Source organism: Mchenga conophoros, linkage group LG15, assembly GCF_057382185.1.
Source record: "Mchenga conophoros isolate Kocher_MC1m ecotype Shallow Benthic linkage group LG15, M_conophoros_male_GT1.1, whole genome shotgun sequence".
Taxonomy (NCBI): Eukaryota; Metazoa; Chordata; class Actinopteri; order Cichliformes; family Cichlidae; genus Mchenga; species Mchenga conophoros.
In genome coordinates, this window is record NC_140540.1 from 17,141,743 (window position 1) to 17,161,729 (window position 19,987).

General features: G+C 41.9%; 1 protein-coding gene across 1 annotated transcript in view; it reads right to left on the reverse strand.

The window, feature by feature from the left end:
- Positions 1–2,551: 2,551 nt before the first annotated feature.
- susd6 (sushi domain containing 6) overlaps positions 2,552–19,987 on the reverse strand; it is a 34,017-nt gene continuing 16,581 nt past the window's right edge. The window contains exons 3-7 of the mRNA XM_085247520.1: positions 7,603–7,800; positions 6,902–7,096; positions 6,634–6,772; positions 5,420–5,892; positions 2,552–4,954 (exon numbers count right to left, since the gene is read on the reverse strand). Of these exons, the coding sequence (XP_085103646.1) occupies positions 4,929–4,954; positions 5,420–5,892; positions 6,634–6,772; positions 6,902–7,096; positions 7,603–7,800 (1,031 nt within the window). The 3' untranslated portion in view covers positions 2,552–4,928. The remainder of the gene's footprint in view (positions 4,955–5,419; positions 5,893–6,633; positions 6,773–6,901; positions 7,097–7,602; positions 7,801–19,987) is intronic.

Sequence of the window (19,987 nt, forward strand, 5' to 3'; positions counted from 1 at the left end):
AAAACAAAACAAAAACAAACAGGTAATAAGAAAGCAATACCACACCTTTAAAGAAGGATAGGCTTCTCAGGTTTCAATCAAATACAGCAGACAACACACATAGATCAAAACAAACCACGATAACCTTTAACCATGAGTACACATATTTCCATCTCCTATCAGTTAAACGTTTAAATTTTATTTCTACTGATTTGGAGGAGATGCAATACCACCCAAAACTGAGCTGCTAGGTAATGCAAAAATATATATGATCAATATGGATAGATCAGAATTATTTAATACTGAATGATTCCTTTAGCTTTAATTATAATTCAGCTGAAAAGCTAAAAGAAGCAGTTCTGCCATAGACTGTGAATTCAATCTGGACATTAAATGGAGAGGCAAAAGTGAAGTAAAACGATGCTTAAAGCTAAACAAGATTTCCATTAGGGCTGGGAGATATGGCCTAAAATCCATATCGTGGTATAATTTGAAGCACGTGCGGTAACGATATATATCGCAATATATTCTTTTGTATTTTCCACACCATTTAATTCAATTCAATTTTATTTATATAGCGCCAAATCACAGCAAAAGTCGCCTCAAGGTGCTTCATGCCTTGAGGCGTGAAGTGTGCTTTATTTACACTATAAAGAACACTTAAAATCCTTTAATTTTCTCAAAAATCCAGTGTTCCTTATGTATGAATTCTGGTTGTGCTTACTGACCTCGAACCGATTTGAGCGTGCAGAAATCTGTTAAAAAATGTTTTAGTACAACTTTGGTAAGCTGCACTGCTTGATGGATTGTCAGAGCATCACGGCTGCCGTAGTCAGTGTTGCCAACTTAGCGACTTTGTTGCTATATTCAGACCCCTTAACCACTTTTTTTCTTTTACTCTCAACAAGCAGCGGGTGCTGTAACACAGTCAGTTCTTCTTTTACTCTTATGCTGTTTTGTGGATCACAAGGTTTAAAACTACTTATAAACACACACACACACACACACACCAGAGTGCCAATTTCGGGTCACTTTTGCCGGTCCAAGCCCGGTAAAGGATCAGGGTTGGAATTGTGGCATTAAAAAAAACAATATTTGCTAAAAGAAATTTAATTTGTAGTTCTAAATAAATTCTAAATGCATTTAGGACGTTTTTTACTCACTTTATGTCTCCTCCACGATGTTATTTCTCTCTCCTACAACATAGGTTACAATTAGATTAGCATGACCAATTATGCAAATTAGGCGATGACGTCATTTAGCGACTTCTAGCGACTTTTAGGACAACCAATAGCGATTTTCCTTACTGAGGAGTTGGCAACACTGGCCGTAGTGAGGAGCTTTGCGGAGTAATCTGGGTCCAAAAGTCAAACGAACACAGAGTTAAAACGGTCTAAATTCTTTAATCTTTAATAAAATCATCAGCGTTGCTGCTTTACCAGGTGTAACAATTGAGTTTAACATCCAGGCATCCATGAAAACAGAATTTATTAAATTTAACGGAGTTACAAGTTAACAGGAAGTTAGCTCGCTAGTTTCCACCTAAACATGACATACCATGTTCTGACTGAGAGATTTCTGAAACAATTCAAACATACAGCTCTGCTACCACTTCCAACATAAAGACAGAAAACTAAACAGCAGTGGCGTTGCAGGGTTACTGAAGTTGGACTACCTGGTATATAATGTTGTGCTACGTGATTGCTAGCGACACAGCTATGTTAGCATAACATTAGCACAGTGACGCTGGAGGATGAACGCCAACTTCTTTCCACTGATAAAAGTTAACGTGAGGGATTCTGGTGGTTAGGGACAAATGCAATCGCATAGCAGGATGCTATACACAGAGCAAACTTCAGCCAGGAGAACAGCTGAGATTATTCATCCACAATACGAGGTTAGTCATTAATATACTGCAACAACATTGGAATAGCGCAGCTGCCAGAGAATTCAATATTAATGAATCAATGTCAAAGTGGAGGAAGCGCAGTTTTTGGCTTTCCCCATATTTCAAAAGTGCTTCACCTCTTTGCTGTGACTGTCATCCATCATAATTTGCAGATGATAATGGTTGTAGCCGCTGCAATGCTTTCGACCAGAACAGGCGCCGCTTGATGACGTCATCAACATACGCTATCGTGATAGAGCGGTATAGTCAAAATCTCTATCGTTGGCCAAATTTATATCATTTCTATTGTATATCGTTTATATCGCCCACCCCAAATTTCCATCTTGATTATCTTGTTTTAATAATTGCAGGAAGCTAGACTTGTATTTAAATAAAAATCTGATTCACTGCACAGCCCTGTTAGGCTTAAAAATATGGTTCTAGGAAGTCTGCTTGTGCATTCATTCAGACTGGAGCTGGCCATCCATGTGCAAAACGAGAATCAGGTCTTCCATTTTCCAGTCCAAAGGAAAATGAATCATGTTCCGAGTAACACAAGCGGATACACATTGCACTGGAAATGTCTTGACATGAGAATGTGATCAATATTTTCCTGGAAGTGCATAAATTCGGCAACACAGAGTAGGTCCAGCACGATGTGGCAATGAATAAGAGACAGGTCACTTTACACATTCAAAAGAAAGCTTTAATTAGAAAGTTATATACACACTGTAAAATTAAATTAAACTTTATACAAATATTAAATTACTATCTTCACACCCACTGCCATGTACAGAGGAAAAACCAAAGCTGAAAGCATTGAAACAAACAAAAATCCAGATGTTTTTCTAACTGGGAAGCAACACTGTACAACAGTGCTTCTGAATGCAAATGAATTAAATTTTTTCCCCTTTACCATAATTTTTTTTTAATGCCCTGTAACAAAAGAGAAAGCCAAGGGCAAATAAAACATAGGTGCTTAAAGGATCACCATCATCATCATCATCATCATCATCATCACAGTAGCTGGAAAAGCTAGGGGAGGACAGAGAAGGATGGACATTCATTTAGTCGTGTCCACAACAAAAGTAAACTCATTGATACATATACAGACAGTTTTATGCATAGAATAGAAAAGAATAGAGTAAGGCCATTGGGAAAACAGAACATGTTGCAGTATTGTGGCGCAACCAATGCAGAGGCTTAAGATTATACATCAAAAAAAGAAAAAACATTTACAAGTCTAAGGCAACATCTGTTTGCATTAATAATGTAGCCATTGACGTGACAAACGAATGTCAAAATAAAACTGAGAATAGAAATTCAGACAGGTTTCTGTGTTATTGTATTTTTTTCCCAGGCAGTTAAGGTTATAAAGTAGCTCTGAGGATCCATCCCAGTCATGCTGTTGTCAGGGTGACCAGCTCAACCCCCTAAGCTTTTCAAGTGGCAACGAAAACAGAGGATGACTTCTAACAGAATAACAAGATTCTCTCTTAAGCTTGCACTTGGCATTCGAGGGGTGAGTGAGTACATGTGACAGGGTGCTGTATATATTTATATTTATAACAAAACTCTTATTTAATTCACTGCAACCAGTTGCAGTTTGTGTCAATAATGCACAAAAGTGGAGAGTCCTTAGTTCAGTGTGAAGATGAGCATGAGCCAGTTCCTCTGAGGAGGCCCGTGTTTTACAGCCATTCAGCAGAACATAATAACTATTCTAGCTTGAGAGCGAATGAATAATACACACATTGTGTTGTGGACTCGACGCCCGAAGTGAAGCTGGTTTGTTCATGTGACTTATTCAATGCTGGGAGGGATGTTTTCCTATGGTGACTGACAGGGACATTGTGAAGCCAGCCTCGGATCAGAAGGGAGGCAAATCAGGAAATGGCTGTATCAAGGCCTAACCAATAAGAGGACATGTTCTCTGTGGCCTCGCTGGCACATAAACATACACGCACAGACACGCACTCAAAATCAAGCAACTTAAAGCAAACCGAGCCACACGCCACGCAATAAATACGATGGGAAGAAATTAAATTTGGCTCATGTGCCCAATCACCTTGTTTAACAACAACAACAACAATAACAGCTCACTCTTAAGCTCAGATAAAATGTTGCATTTTGTTTTTCTTTCCCTGTACAGCTAAGATGTGTAGCGAAGTTGTGGATCCAAAACACCAATTAATCCCACTCATTTGAGAGAAGGAGCAGCTTCCAGATGCCGGGTGCAGCGAGCAAAAGAACAAAAAAAAAAAAGAAGAAACAGATCTTTTTATAGTTGTGATTTGGTGAAGTGGTTGTCACTCCTACTTATCCACACGTTAGACGCCAACTGGATGCACAGATAAGCAGACAGTCAGAGAGGAGGCTTCATGCTTCATTCAGAATAGGCCGCCGTGCCGTGACAGCAAACAACTGAAAACCACATGCAGCATTCACAAGGAACTCAGGCATCACTCACAACTTTTCAAGTATGGCGGGAAGACTGAGTGCCGACAGCATCAGGAGCGAAAATCACACTTTTTTTTCCTTTTCTTCTTGTTCTTTTTTTTTTGTATCCACAGTTGTGTCAGATGCAGCTGGCGTGTCTCGATTGTTGTAGCCTTCTCTGAAGAAGCCTCTTTTAGCAATGTTAATATAGAGAAATACATCTGGGTAGAGGCAAGTGTATGGTAATACATAGCCTATAGTACACAACCTTGACTCAGGTATGTTTTTTACTCATATACACAGGATCTACAGGATTTAACTTAAACTGGCACCACTCTGCTTGTCTGGCTCATCTTTAGTCTGATCCAGCAGGTGGGTCCTGTGGTGCTCCGTAATTGCCTTACAGTGCAATATGGGTATTGGTTGTCAGCTTTGCTCTGCATGTCTAGCAATGGCAGAAGAGGCTGTGATAGGGAAAGGGCACAGTTCTAGTCTTTTCTCTGCTGGCTGCAGTGGGGCAGGATCAGGGAAGAAGGTTGACAGCCACAGTCAGTTCTGGCCAGCAGCGTGAGAAAGGGAAAGAGGGGCTCTGCTGCTGATGCTGATAGCAGGCCAGCAGGCTTCATGCTTCCTTCAACAGGGGAATATCTGCAGGAGAGGAGAAGAGTCATATGACAAATGACCAATACCTTTAGGGTCATTCTTAGTGCAGTCCTCAACCCATCACACTTAAAATACATTACATCAAAGTTTATATTGAGTTTTATTCATTTGTCATTTTTGATCTTGTCTACTCTTGCCCTTGATATGCACTTTACATGTTCTATGGAAAATAAAATCCATGTACATATTACACAGGTGTCACACTGGCTACTTTTTAATGCTATCCTCTATAAAAACAAAAAAACAAACAAAAAAGGGAAAAAAATCAGTTATTTAAATTTACAAACTTAATCCAATGCAGAGTGGTTGAGTTTTTAATCTAAAGTGCTCCTCTGTCTTTATTCAGAATCTTAGCTGTAACTCAGTCTATGGAATATATATGAACACAGTTAGACCAATGCAGCTACAACTTAAAAATCAGAGAAAAATGAGCAGACTGCATTGTCTTACCATCACAAAAATCATCTGTTGAGGTGACAGAAAGCAGGCTGTGCTGGTCGCTGCTGTCAGAGTCTCTACGGAGAGGTAGGGGACCTGCGCATGCACCCCCAGGGTGCTCTGTAATCCATGATGATGAAGAGGAGGAAGAGGGAGCCTGGTGAACCAACACCGTCTCTGCATGACGGCGGGAGGAGAAGGATGAAGAGGAGGTGGATGGGAGACAGAAGTCTAAGTCTCTGTGGTGGCGGGTTCTCCTGGAGCTTTGACCTCCTGTGGCTCCCTGAGGAAGCCCCTCAGAGAGCACAATAGGAACTCTAGACTCTGGAGGGACTGGAGGCGGCGGTGAAGAAGGAGGAGGAAGAGAACCGGAAGGGCCACATGGTCCACTGCTTCCATATACTGCCTCTTCATAGGAGGGCAGGGTCACCTGTACACCCTCCACCATGATGGAGCTGGCTTGGCCCGACACACCCTGCTCCCTCCTGATAAACAGACATGAAGAAAGAATGAAAAGTGTGAACCAGGTGAATCACCAAACCAAGTCCATGTTCAAGCTGAAACCACAGCTGGTTAGTTACGCAGATGGCAGTAACTCATAACATAGGTTATGTTTCATTACTAAGGAATTCAAGAAATGCTAACCTGCGCAACTAGTCAAACATAAACTTTTTATGATTCGAGCCAACCAAAACGTCTGAATGATGGGTGTGTCACAGAAAGATTGTGTTCATTTATGGCACAAAGGTTAAGCTTCCGAAAGTTTCCATGTAAGACTGATATGATATATATATTTTCAACAAACAAAACACAAACAGAGCCACACAGAGGCTGAAAAGTCTTTACCGGGCTGTAAAATGTGACTAAATCTAAAGCCTGATGTCATTTCAAGTAATCACACTTTACTGGCCAATTTTATTGATGTTTTCGGAGGAGCAACTTCCCTGAAACCAGCTTTACAATGGAGTCCATTAAGAAGAGATGAGCAACTATGTTTTGCAACAAGGATATGAACACAATTTATTCAATTGTCTTAGAAAATACCCTCTAAAATGTTACATAAGGTCCTGAAATTTATGAAACCACAACTAAAAATGCCTTCAGTCGATTGAGAAACTACACGACTGCGTAGAAGCGGCGTTTTTGTTATCAGCAACATATCCAACTAATTTTTTATCGTGAAGTATTTGCTGGTGTGAGACTGCAGCAAAGTTTATGTGTCTTACCTGTTGTGATGAATAGACTTGAGCTTTGGTTGTACAAGAACAAACAGCACCACTAAAAGCAGGACGAATGCCACAGAGCCGGCTGTGATTATCACAATAGACAGAGCAGGTGTACCCAGTGGAGAACTCGGTTCCTTCTCTGAGAGGACAAAACAAGACGTAGAGGAAGTGAGAATGTGATCTGCTGATTTTAACATATCTGCAACTGGTTATGCATGCTCATGAAGAGAGCTATAACAGCTAACAGAGATTAGCTGAGATGGCAGACCTTCTGTGAGTCGGCAGCTAATCTGCATGGGACGGTCCCACTCGCCATTCCGACAGGTGAGGAACTTGTACTCTCCCTTCAGAGCGTAACCCTCGGCGCAGAAATACTCGATGACGGTGCCTTCAATCAGAGGGCTGCAGTGAGTCGGATGACAACGGTAGCCCCCGTTTTCTGGTTGGGTAGGGAGTGAACATACTGGAGAGAGAGACAGGCAATAGAGATTTTATGTTTGTTGTTGAAAATGTGTTCACTGTTATTTACTACATGTGTACTTATTTAATTCCTTTGGCTTGAGTTCTCAGAATTAAGCTAAATTTTCTAAAGAGGTCTGACACTTCAGATCTGGTACAGCCATGTCTCTTATGAGCACGTGATCAATGTTAGAAGTAATAAAAGTCGCCTTATAGGGAAGACATTAAGAGTAAATAAACTATAAAATACAAATATGTATGACAGCAATACAAATATCCATACACATCCTCCCAGCCCTGCCTACATAAGTGCATACGCAATATTAAAAAATAATTTGCGCGTTTTATCAGCATAAAGAAAAGTGCCTTTCTTATGTGCAAAATCAGCTAAAAATGTGGATTTTGACCACAAAATTGACAGTACGCTACTTGAAGTCGCATTAAAAACACTAAATTGCATTGCTTGTCTGCTTTATCACAGGTATATTTGCATGTTTGAAGCTTATTTACCATTGTTTTTGATGCAGCGTAGCAGTTGTTGGGACCAGGTTCCAGAAGTGGTACACACGATGGATCTGGATCCAGACTCGGCAATGTATCCAGACTCGCAGCCATACACTAACACAGTGCCAGGTGGGAAAGAGCCCCGGTTGGATTCAGTCTGGTTCAGCAGGTATCCGTGCTGCACACCAGGTGGGTGCTGACAACCTGAAGATACAAAAACAAGTCAAAGAAATAATTATTAGTGGGCTGCTTAAGTTGTCAGTGGAGAACCTCTTCTGAGCAAGACGTAAACAGGATCTGAGAACTCTTCCCCTCACTTACTTAGGGAACTGCCAGCTGCAGGCCAGCATCCAATTTGGGATCTTGATCCATATAAAGCGATTATAAATTATGTAACTAAATGAAGCTGAAACTCCTTCTGGAAATGATGTACATCTTAAGGATCAATTCATGTAGAATTTTCCAATTTATAGGGCTTACAAGGAAACAGGAAGTGTTTGACTGAGAAGTTGCTGGGTTATCTGAAGAATAATTTACCATTATTGTGCCAAATTTATGAATTAAACAGTTTGTGTTCTGTCCGACTCCATCAAAGTTTAACAGGGACCCATTTTCCGTTGACTAAAATTTTAGTGGTAGATTAATGCTGCTGGAATATAGTGCTGTCCTTTCATTACTCTGACATAAACTGCATCTTGGTCTCCCCTGCAGGCGACTGCCACAGGGTCAAACAACTTTTCAGAGGGAGCCTCTGTCAAATTGACAGGTTGAGCTTATAATTAAAGCTCTGTGGTATTGTTACTTGAAACTAGGCTGCTTTTACAACAGCAAGAGAGAAGCACTGTATCAACATGACAAGTTAGGTGGAGACAGCCGTGCTGTGCATCTTAGAGAATACCTCAAGAGCCTACAGTGGATTAAAATGTCACAAGGAGCTTCATACAGATCTAATTTCTCTTGATTATTTGCTGTTCATTAAACCGTTTTCAGCCCACGCTAACATTGGTTCTATCTGTCTGGCAGAGAGACAGAGTCTTTAGCGAGGCTCATTTGCTCCGTGCTAATGACAGACTTGAAGCTCTAAGCCAGCCAATAAACACAAGATGAGTCAGAAGACCTAAAGTTAATCGAGCTTTGATCCACCTTCCTGTGCTCCATATATCACACATACATACTGCAGTGACACAGCAACTGCTCTTTGCGTCTTGTGCGTGTTAGAGTGAATTTGTGCTGCACTCCCACTGCCATGTTAATACATGCAGGCAACAAGAGCTGGTACTGGCGAGAGCAGAGCCTGTAAATCCAGCCGATCTGACATCAACATTGCAACACCTGTGTAAATTGAGACAGCAGGAGACTGACTTTGCTTTCGGTATGACTGAAAAAAGATATGCGGATCATACACATACATTTTTATTACCACCCATGTGACCCATTTGGAGGGAGGTCGGGTATTTTTCCAATAAACACTTAAACCCCTTTGGGCAATAATGTATAAATTAATTTTGTCATAATAAGTGAAGGATTTTTTTTTGTCTTTTAATCCGTACATCATATTTGTCTGATTTATTGATTTGAATTATACACTGTGTTGTGGCTTTTTTTTACTAACAAGTAAAATTAAACACTCAACACAAAAACATTAATAATGCCATCAGCGCTAATGACCATATGGCTCATTATTTAATCCCTGGTCTGAGTACTTATAAAATCATATTAGCCAAGGTCTAATGCAGTGCTTTATCACTTGCTTGACATAAACAAACACACCAACACCACAAACAGGCACTTTGTCTTGCCTCTTGTGTGTGTGTGTGTGTGTGTATAGAGATTGAAAGAGAGACTATTTCCACAGCAGTGCCTCGAACATCCTGTAATCTCCGTAGAGAAATGCCGCTCTAAGCTGGCAGCACAAGATTAAATGCAAACACTCTAAATGTGCGAGTGCCTACTCATACACAACAAACATGCGCACGCGCACACACACACACACACACACACACACACACACACACACACACACACACAAAGTCAACACCCAGAAACAAGGCACACCCTGAGCTCGTGGGTGTGTGTGTTTGGGTGTTTTGAGCAGAACAAAACATGCAGTTACCATAACATTATTGTATGTATATTCTAAAATTATAAGTACAGTTTTAGATATAAAATTGAAGATAATGAGGTTGACATTAAACCCTCTTTACTTTCAAATCATCTAATTTTATCAGCAGAAGCTAGCAATTATTTTTCATTATGGCTTAAGCTCAAGATAACATTGTTATTATCTTGAATAACTAACTATTTAGAACATAGCACCCTGAAAAATGCTGATTAAAGTTTCCCAAAAGGACAGATGATATCACCAGATTAGCAGCTGCACCCTGTCAAGTCTCCAAAAGTCAAAGATGATGTAAGACAAAGAAACGCACAAATGTTTCACATTTGGTTTTACTGAAACATCTCATTTGGTTTTAATATAATTGCTCCTACATTCATTTTCTTGATTGCTTAGTTTTTTAATCAAATACTAATTATGCTCTAGTTAGCTTCTATAGTACACAGATTTAATACAGAACACACATCTCAAAATGTAATTAGATGATCCATCCTGAATCTCAAGTTCAAAAACATGATTACAGCAGCTACCTAAATTAAAATCTACAATCCAAACAGACACAAACATGTTGGCTTTGATAGGCAGGATCTGTAAAGAGATATTTAAAGAGCTGCCTTAATGTACTGAAAGAGATTACCAGTAATAATCAGACCCTAACAATGAGCTGGAGTTTCCTTACAAGAAATGCCAAGCTTTGTGTGTTAAAGTAGTATCAAGTGTTCACACTCACACACAGTCACGCTTTCTCCTACACATACAAACACTGTCTGCACTTATTTCAGGATGCCATTTGACACCATGACTCGGTCCCTGAACTGCTTGTGGGTGATTAAAGGACCTCTGAGTAAAGGATGGTAGTAACGGAGGTGGTAAGGTGATGAATTAATGACCCTGGGCTGAAAGGCAGCAGGGAACAAAAAAAAGGCCTGAGGGGGCATTTTGGGGCAACAGCCTTTAGCCACTGTTTTGATCTTTTGTGGTGCACTGCAAGGTAGTCAATAGCAGTGCAGAAGACAGATCAGTGGTAATTGCATTCATCCTTTTGTTCTTTTGAATGTTTTCTTATCTGCAGGACTGCTTCAGATACAAATGCATCTGAATATGCATCTGCATATTAATGTAAGTTGAGTTAATGCTATTCTTCAACAAAGACAGATTTAAAAAAAAAGATGCACAATGCCAATACCTTAAACCTATTACAACAAAGGCTTCCTCTGTTCTCTCTCTTTATTCTATAGTAATGAGTTCAGACTGCATACTGTATTTAAATGTGCTGCTTGATAAAAAATAATGAGCCGAAAAACACAGAAGAGACCAGAGAATGAGTTTAATCTGGCTTTATCTCAAATCATGTATAATACTTGTGAGTGAAGAATGAGAGGCTCGCTCTTCTTGTAACTTTAAGCACATACACTTTTGTTTATGTTGTTGGTAAGTCAACAAGGCTCCTGCATGATCATGGTGTTAGCTGACAGGGCAGTAAGAAACTGTTCCAATGACAGGCTTAGATTGTTCAGGTCACACAGTTTACTGAAGTCAGGCCAGTCTGAATGAACCCCGTAGGCAATGAAATGCATGGCAATGTGGGAACTTCTGCTCCATTAAGAAGCCCAGCAAACTAAGTGCTTTCAGTCAAGGCAGGAAAAACCTGAACTGCATATGAGCTCTGTGAGAGTTCCATTATTGGAGTTTTCATTTGCATCTGCTACACCAAGACTAGCATTCACAAAGAAAATCAGTGACAAGCCTTTGCTTGTCACGACAGAAACAGCCCAGAATATTTTTACAAACTGCAGAGGAACACAGTGTGGTTCCCTGTACTATTGTAAGGATGATTTAAACAGCATCAGATACCTCTATTATCTACCCAGATTGAACAACACAAGTAAGAATTTGTGGAAAAGACTGTAAATGTATCTTTTTTTCAATATGTCAGCTTTGGTCTCAGGAAGGTTCTCGTATAAAGCTTAAGACAAAACTATTAAAACGGTGCTATGAAATTACTTAGCTGTTCAAGTGATAATAAAAGTAATTCTGTGTTGCATTATAGTGCTAACATGGACTCAGGTATGGGTAAAATACACATGCACACACACGCACTTTTTCCCTTACTGGATCCTTTGGGAATAGAGAAACTCAAATGGATGACAGCTTAAAAAGTGAAAATGATGAAAAAGATCTGGAAAATAAAGAAACGTCAAAAGGAAGTGGAGCAGTGAAGAAATTTGACTTAAACCCATACCCTCATGGGACTGTACTTGTCAAAACTAGTTTGAGCCTACCTGAGGGTCAAATATATAATTATATTCAACTGCAAAAAGAGCACAGATGGGGAAAAGAAGTACTTCTGAAAATTACCAAAGAAGATAGAGGTGACGTTTAGAAGCGGTAAAGAAAATAACGAGAAGCAGTAAAATCATAAAATACTGACAGGAATATGCACTCATCATGAGATAAACAGAACAGGAGGAGAAGGGAGGAAGAGCGAGAGAAGGAAGAGCGCAGAAATACGTCATTACCGTGGAACATGATGGCTCTGAGCAATCACAATCCACAATGAGACATGTTGCGGCAGGTAAGTGTCAACTAACAGTCATAAGTGTGAGGGAGAGGCTCTGCACTACAGCAATGGGGAGATGAGTCTTCAGTTCATACCACACCATGGATCGGACAAGCAAAAACGGATAGAGGCTGTTAAAGGAAAGAATAAACACTCGTTTGGTGCCCAGAGATGGTGCAGTGGTAAAGATAATGTATAACCTTGCTGTTTCCCCCTTTTCCATCAGCCTCTCAGCCTAAATTGAATACTAGCTTTGAAAGCACACACTAGGAAAAATGATTAAAGCACTAAGCAATGCCAGAGTGGATTTCAGCACACCACGTTTTGTGCTTATGAAGAAGGGAATGAGTCACAGTTAAACACAAGCTGTTCTCTCGCTGGTCTGATGTTAAGAGTTTGCTCAAGAGAGCAGGTTTTTGAGAAATGTCGAAAAACAACAATGACTAAAGGAGAGTCACAAGTGCCTTGTAAAAGCCAGTGGAAGGAACAAGTGTAAAAAGCACACTTATAGAATTTCAAAAAAAATAATACATTTGTACAAATACATTTGTGTTTAAGGATGTGGCCAACAGATTATCCCCTACTTGCCTTCATTATCCACTGAAGACCCCAGCAGTATTATGCTCCAACATTTACCATATTGAGTTAAATAAAACAAACATGTGAAAAGGTTAAAATATTAGAATAAATCTAAGAACGCAGTTGTAAGCTGACGAAAGAGCTTAGTTGCTAAAAGGTTGGGGAAACATTTGGGAGGACTGGGCCCACACAGGGCACCCATGAGGCTGAATGCTAATCCCAACATTCAGCGCCTTAAGGCTATGCTCTAGGAGACTAAGACCACGGGGGGCGTTAATATCGCCTGCCTTGCTCTAAAGTGTCGGACGGGCTGTGAATATCTCCCTTTTCCCATCTGTTACTGATGGTAGTCAGTCTGCTAAGAGCTGGAGGGGGTGGGGAATGGATTGAGGAAAACAGAAGTGGGAAAAAGGATTTGAGCCCTCTTTGCCCCAGCAAATTAAATTTCTAATTATCCTCCATTACAAGCTGGGTGTGCTCTAAAGCAAATCAGATACTGATGACTTCTGTAGCCAACTGTCTGGTTGTTCTATGCAACAATGGGCCATAAAAGAGGGTGTGTTTTCCAGTGGGCATGTTTAAGTGTGTCAGGGAGCGAGGGAATTTGTGTGCATGGATATATGCTATGGGGGGGGGGGGGGGGGGTGCATTGGATTAAGCTCAAAACCGAAGGGATGATGATGCTCTCTTTGGCTGTGTAAATATGTTTTTGTTCATTTTTCGGCCTCCCTCCAAGTCCTCTGTTGTTGTTGTTTCTGACGACGTTGCTGTCATTTTTGGGATGGGTGTTTTTTTGTTTTTTGCCACGTTCCCCTGTCTCTCCTGCTAATCCGTGGGATTTTTAGCCAAGCTGTTGTTATTAGAGTACAGTACAGTACACCAGAGCCTGTGTTGAGGGTAGCATTGGAAAGAATTAGTGGTCTCGCCAACTCATTTCTACCATTGGTAAAATCTGTTATGATTCATTTTAAATATCCAAAAAGAATAAAAAATTGACAGTGTGGTCATTGTGAAAGGTCTACCAAAAGTAAAAATATTACTAAAATGATTACTGACAGAAAACTGGTCAGTAAAAGTTTTGACTTTACCAAATTTGGTATTTGTAAAAGATTTTTCCTGGTTTATAATGGACCTCATAAACATGACTGGTCTGCACATAATTACATCAATTGGTCTAGGGTGCCTTACGCAACAGAAGTCTGTGTATTTTCCTGGCATTTTTGGCCATTTGCTAATCAAATGTATTCCATGCTTTAGTAAATTAAACTCCACTTAAAAAGGTCAAAAAATTTTCAGCGTCTTGGTTATTTTCATCTGGTGGGAGGATAACACATCTTTAGTGGTTTCCACATGTTGGGAAAAACCCTATTATTGTGAAGTCATGACAGTGAAAGCATTTCATAATTTGGTCATGTAGGCACGAAACTAGAATCAAATCAAATCAAATCAAATCACTTTTTATTGTCACATCACATGTGCAGGCACACTGGCACAGCACATGCGAGTGAAATTCTTGTGTGCGAGCCCCACAAGCAACAGAGATGTGCAAACACAACAACACAAACGAGCAAAATACAAGAATGGCCAACCTGAAACTAATAAATATATGTACAATATATAATAGTGTATGCATTTCTGGATGTGTATACTAAATATTTTCCTACGTGTGTGTGTGTGTGTGTGTGTGTGTGTGTATACACATTTTTACAAATTAAATAGTAAAAAAATAAAATAAAGTAATAATAATAATAATAAAATATATAAAATATACAGAGTTGAATATGTGCAAAACAAGTGGCATTTATATACAGTGTGGAGTGCATAATGTTGAAGTTCCAGTAGTGAAGCTGAGGTGTCTATGACGTGTTCAGCAGTCTGATGGCCTGATGGAAAAAGCTGTCTCTCAGTCTGCTGGTACGGGACCGGATGCTGCAGAACCTCCTTCCTGATGGAAGCAGTCTGAACAGTTTATGGCTGGGGTGACTGGAGTCCTTGATGATCCTCCCCGCTTTCCTCAGGCACCGCTTCCTGTAGATGTCTTGGAGGGAGGGAAGCTCACCTCCAATTATCCGTTCAGAGCACCGCACTACTCGCTGGAGAGCTTTGCAGTTGTAGGCGGTGCTGTTGCCATACCAGGTGGTGATGCATCCAGTGAGGATGCTCTCAATGGCACAGCGATAGAAGGTCCTGAGGATGCGGGGGCTCATGCCGAATCTTTTCAGTCTCCTGAGAAAGAAGAGGCGCTGCTGCGCCTTCTTCACTGTTTTGTTTGTGTGTACTGACCACGTAAGATCCTCAGCCAGGTGTACGCCAAGGAACCGGAAGCTGCTCACTCTCTCCACAGCAGCGCCGTTGATGGTGATGGGGGTGTGTACTTCTCTGCACCTCCGGAAGTCCACTATCAACTCCTTTGTCTTTGCGACGTTGAGGGTGAGATGGTTGTCTTGACACCAGTGGGTCAGGGCGCTGACCTCCTCCCTGTAAGCCGTCTCATCACCATTGGTGATAAGACCCACCACTGTAGTGTCGTCCGCAAACTTCACAATGATGTTGGAGCTGTTAGTGGCTGTGCAGTCGTAGGTGTAGAGTGAGTACAGGAGAGGGCTCAGTACACACCCCTGTGGAGCACCAGTGTTCAGTGTAATGGGGGATGAGGTGATGCTGCCCAGTCTGACCACCTGGCGTCTGTCAGACAGGAAGCTAAGGATCCAGCTGCAGAGGGAGCTGCTCAGTCCTAGATCCTGCAGTTTCCTGTCCAGCTTCGAGGGAACGATGGTATTGAATGCTGAGCTGTAATCTACAAACAGCATTCTCACATACGTGTCTCTCTTCTCCAGGTGTGACAGGGCAGTGTGTAGTGTCAGGGCTATGGCATCATCAGTGGACCTGTTGTGGCGGTATGCAAACTGTAGAGGGTCCAGTGAGTCGGGTAGTGCAGAGCAGATGAAGTCCCTGACCAGCTTCTCGAAGCATTTGCTTACGATGGGGGTCAGGGCTACAGGTCGCCAGTCGTTCAATGAGGAGATGGTGGAGGATTTGGGTACAGGGACGATGGTGGCCATTTTGAAGCAGGCTGGGACTACAGACAGAGAGAGGGAAAGGTTGAAGATGTGCGTGAACACTCCAGCCAGCTGAGCCGCGCATGACCTGAGGACGCGGCCGGGAATCCCGTCCGGACCAGTAGCTTTGCGTGCGTTCACCTTCCTGAAGCACTTCCGCACATCCTCCTCAGACACAGTGTGCGCACTGACGTCATCCGCGGTGCGCACACTGTCCGGTCTCATGGTGTTCGCTGTGTCGAATCTAGCGTAGAATACGTTTAGATCCTCACACAGAGAGGCCGTGGTCTGCGGTGTGCTGGTTTTCCCTCTAAAGTCTGTGATCGTGTTTAGTCCCTGCCACATACTCCGAGGGTTGTCAAACTGTTGTTCCACCCTGTCCCTGTACTCACGTTTGGCTGCTTTGATCGTCTTCCGGAGTTGGTAATGTGCGTGTTTGTAGTCCGATGTGTTCGCGGAGGCAAAGGCGGTGTTCCGTGCCGCCAGTGCCGCGCGAACATCTCCGTTAATCCAGGGTTTTTGATTTGGGAAGGATTTGACTGTTCTGGATGGGACGACATCTTCCACGCATTTCCTGATAAATCCACAGACTGAGTCTGTGTATTCATCAATGTCTCTGGCGGCCACGTGAAACATTTCCCAGTCCGCGTGATCAAAACAGTCCCGCAGCGCAGACTCCGATTGGTCCGTCCAACAGTGCACCGCCCTCCGGGTTGGAGCTTCCTGTTTCAGCTTCTGCCTGTAGGCGGGCAGGAGCAGGATGGAGCAGTGATCTGATTGGCCGAATGGGGCGCGGGGGAGGGCTTTGTACGCATCCCGGAAAGAGGTGTAACAGTGGTCGAGTTGCCGGTTTCCACGTGTGTTGAAAAGGATGTGTTGATGGAGTTTTGGTGAGACTTTCTTCAGGTTTCCCTTATTAAAGTCTCCGGCTGTGATAAACGCTGCCTTTATTAGAAGTTATTAGATGAGTCATTGCTTCTGCATAATGTGACACAACATCCTATGTGTAATACTTATTCTTTCACACACATTCAAGCAAAGCAGAGAGACATCTCACACAGTATACAGTGACACAACGAGTACGCCGACCTAGGTGGGTGATATGTAACATCCGATGCTTGTTATGTGAGCGACAGATAATAGCAGTGTCCTGTTGTACTAAAAACCCTGATACACTGAAACACACAGTCCTACTCAAATCATACTCCACTTAGAATATGTAAAGGCTGGGCTTAAAGAGAAAGAAAGAGCACAAAAAATGAAAAAGAAAAAATATTGGAAATGAAACTAAAGAAAAAAATATTTAAAAAAAAAACAGTGAACTTCTATTACTGTAGCATTGGAATAAATTTCAAACACAGCTGAAATCTAAAAGCATGAAACACATTTTTTAAGGTGCTGCTGATCAATGTCCTGAGCTTTAACTGGAAGATGGAAGAACATAAGAAAGGAGGGAGGTGGAGGATGAAGAAAAGGGAGGTGATGTTGCCTTTATACAATAGCCTGAGTACTCACAAATACAAGCAGTCTACTCACTATGTAAGCAGAGGTTGCAGGTATATCACAAGGTGTCTTGCACATACATTTTATCCCTGTGGTGAGAGCTGTCCAAGCTAACATTTGTCCAGAACTAGATCAGTTTTCCTCGCCTCAAAGGCTTTGATTGTGTTTATAGTAACGAGCGTTGCTATTGTTAGCTCGAGAAAACTGTGAGTTGCAGCGCTGTCTATTTGTTTCCCTCTGAAGAGACTCCAGCTCCACTATAATCAACGACAGCATCATCTTCACTACTTCTGTTATCAACCTTATTGTCGATAAAAACTAAAGCTACTTTGGCTGAATCTCATAACACACGCGCACGTCTATTTTTAGCTGGTGGCCAATCCTAAGTTGGATAAGGGGTTGGATGTGTAAATATCAATCAGAATCTGAATTTTTACTCCCTATGTATAAACACAGCTTCCCCCGACCCCCATCCCCTGATCCAGCATCAGTCAGGCTATACTTGTTTTTCTCCAAGGCCAACCACTATTGGTTATCTACACTGCTGCCAAAGCCAACGTTGTCATTTGTAGGGTAAACAGGAAACTTGCCAGAAAACATGAGTCAAACAGCTGCCAGCCTCCAAAGGAGCATTTTGCAGAAAACTTAGCCATCCAGTCGCCACTTATCTTCCTGCAGCTGCACCCCAGAGCAACTAACCCACGCTGCATCGCCTCTAAGCAGGTAGAGGCATCCTCCCCCTCCACACCCATTACCCCCCTGCTGTTGCAATGCATTTAGCAAGCCACGTGTGCTGCCAATACATCCCATTGTTCCTGCTCATTGAGGGATGGGGCACAGTGACAGATTTAAGCAGCGTGCCTCTGAATAGGGCAACAGACAACTTTGCATCTAAAGGGTTAAATATGCATGAGAGGCCAAGGCGACTAAGGGTAAGGGCAAGGGGGAGTACCCCTATTGTGTGACCTCAACATACAGACACACACTCACTCTCAGCCTCCATGTAACAGATGGGAGGATGTTAGAGGAGGCGAATAGTGAGCTCCCCCTTCGCTCTGCTGTTACCCTCATTGCTGAGGACAGCTGGGAGGCAGACATTCCTTCTTCTCAGCTTTCAGAGGAAAACAAAAGAGTGTGTGGGACCCCTTCTACATACACGTGCATGTGTTCAGGCACACACACACACACACACACACACACACACACACACACACACACACACACACAACCCCCCCTCCCCCCCCCCTAACCAAAGCAGTGTCAGTGCAACTGTGGGTTGATCATATTTCAACAGTGTGAGCTTAACAGCCTGAAGAGGTATGAATGCTGAGCCTGGAACATTTGTTGAAGGTGAAAGTCAGGGTGAAATCACCACCAACCCTGCTCACCAGAGCTGGCATGCTGGTGTTTTAATAGTAGCAGAGCCACTGCTGAGAGCAGTGTACGAGATATAATAGCAAAGAAATGTTATATAAAACTCGTGCTCGTGACATAAGCTCAATCTGCAGCTGGCTGCTCTTTTCTGGCCAACTCATCCTTTCAGTCCTGCGTGAGCTGTTTCATTAACAGGTTCACTGCAAAAGCACAGGACACAAGTTTATTACAGACAACACACTGGCTAGAGCTAGAGATGTCCAACATATGGCCAAAGGGTTCAGTGTATTCCACTGAACAGCTTTGTAATCTGAGACATACTGACAAAACTGCACTTATTTTTATTAAGAGATTTCAGGGTGTTTTGTGAATGAATGGCTCATTAAATCTCAGTGGTTTCACAAGTAACTTATACATCTTTTCAATGAAAGGAAGGGATCTTTTAATGCACTCATTTTACTTGTCTGGCTCCTCTGAGATCAAATTGCACCGTGTTGACCCATGAACTGAAATGAGTTTGACACCTCTGGGCTAGAGGGAAAGCACGAATAAATGGAGCAGTCGTACTGCAGAGCACTGGAAGACTTAGCAAGAACAATAAATGTTTACTTCTGTTATGTCAACATCGGGTAATACAGGATTATGGTATCCTATACCTGTCAAAAAGAGAAAGGCAGGGAATACAGAAACAATGTTACCCACACTCAGACAATGCAGTCACTGTTGCAGCCTCGCTTTTACCACCAACGTAATGAAGTCCAACTGGACGAAGACAGAGCAACTGCTTGAGCAAGTCACCGAGAGGGTGGACAAATGGCATCAAGCATGAGTGTGTGTCACCTCTTAACACTTGCAGCCTGCTCTGCTGATAGAAGTGGTATGCTGTTTCTTGTCCATGTGTGCCTCACATTTTTTGTAACAGTTGGCCCATATACTTAACATACTTAGCTGACAATACACCGTTTCATGTTTCTTCAGCATAAAACCTTAAACTGTTACCAAACACTCTTAATAACAAGCTAAGAACGTCAAAGGATGTCTGTGGCAAATCTAAGAAGAAACACTGCAAGTCTGTTTACTCTGCTGTAACGATCAGTTAATTTTCTCATAAGGTTTCCCGGGGAACAATCCAGACACTTTCCGATAGACTATTTACTGTAAAGCCTGATCCATTTATACCCTTTGTTTGTTCTGTGTATA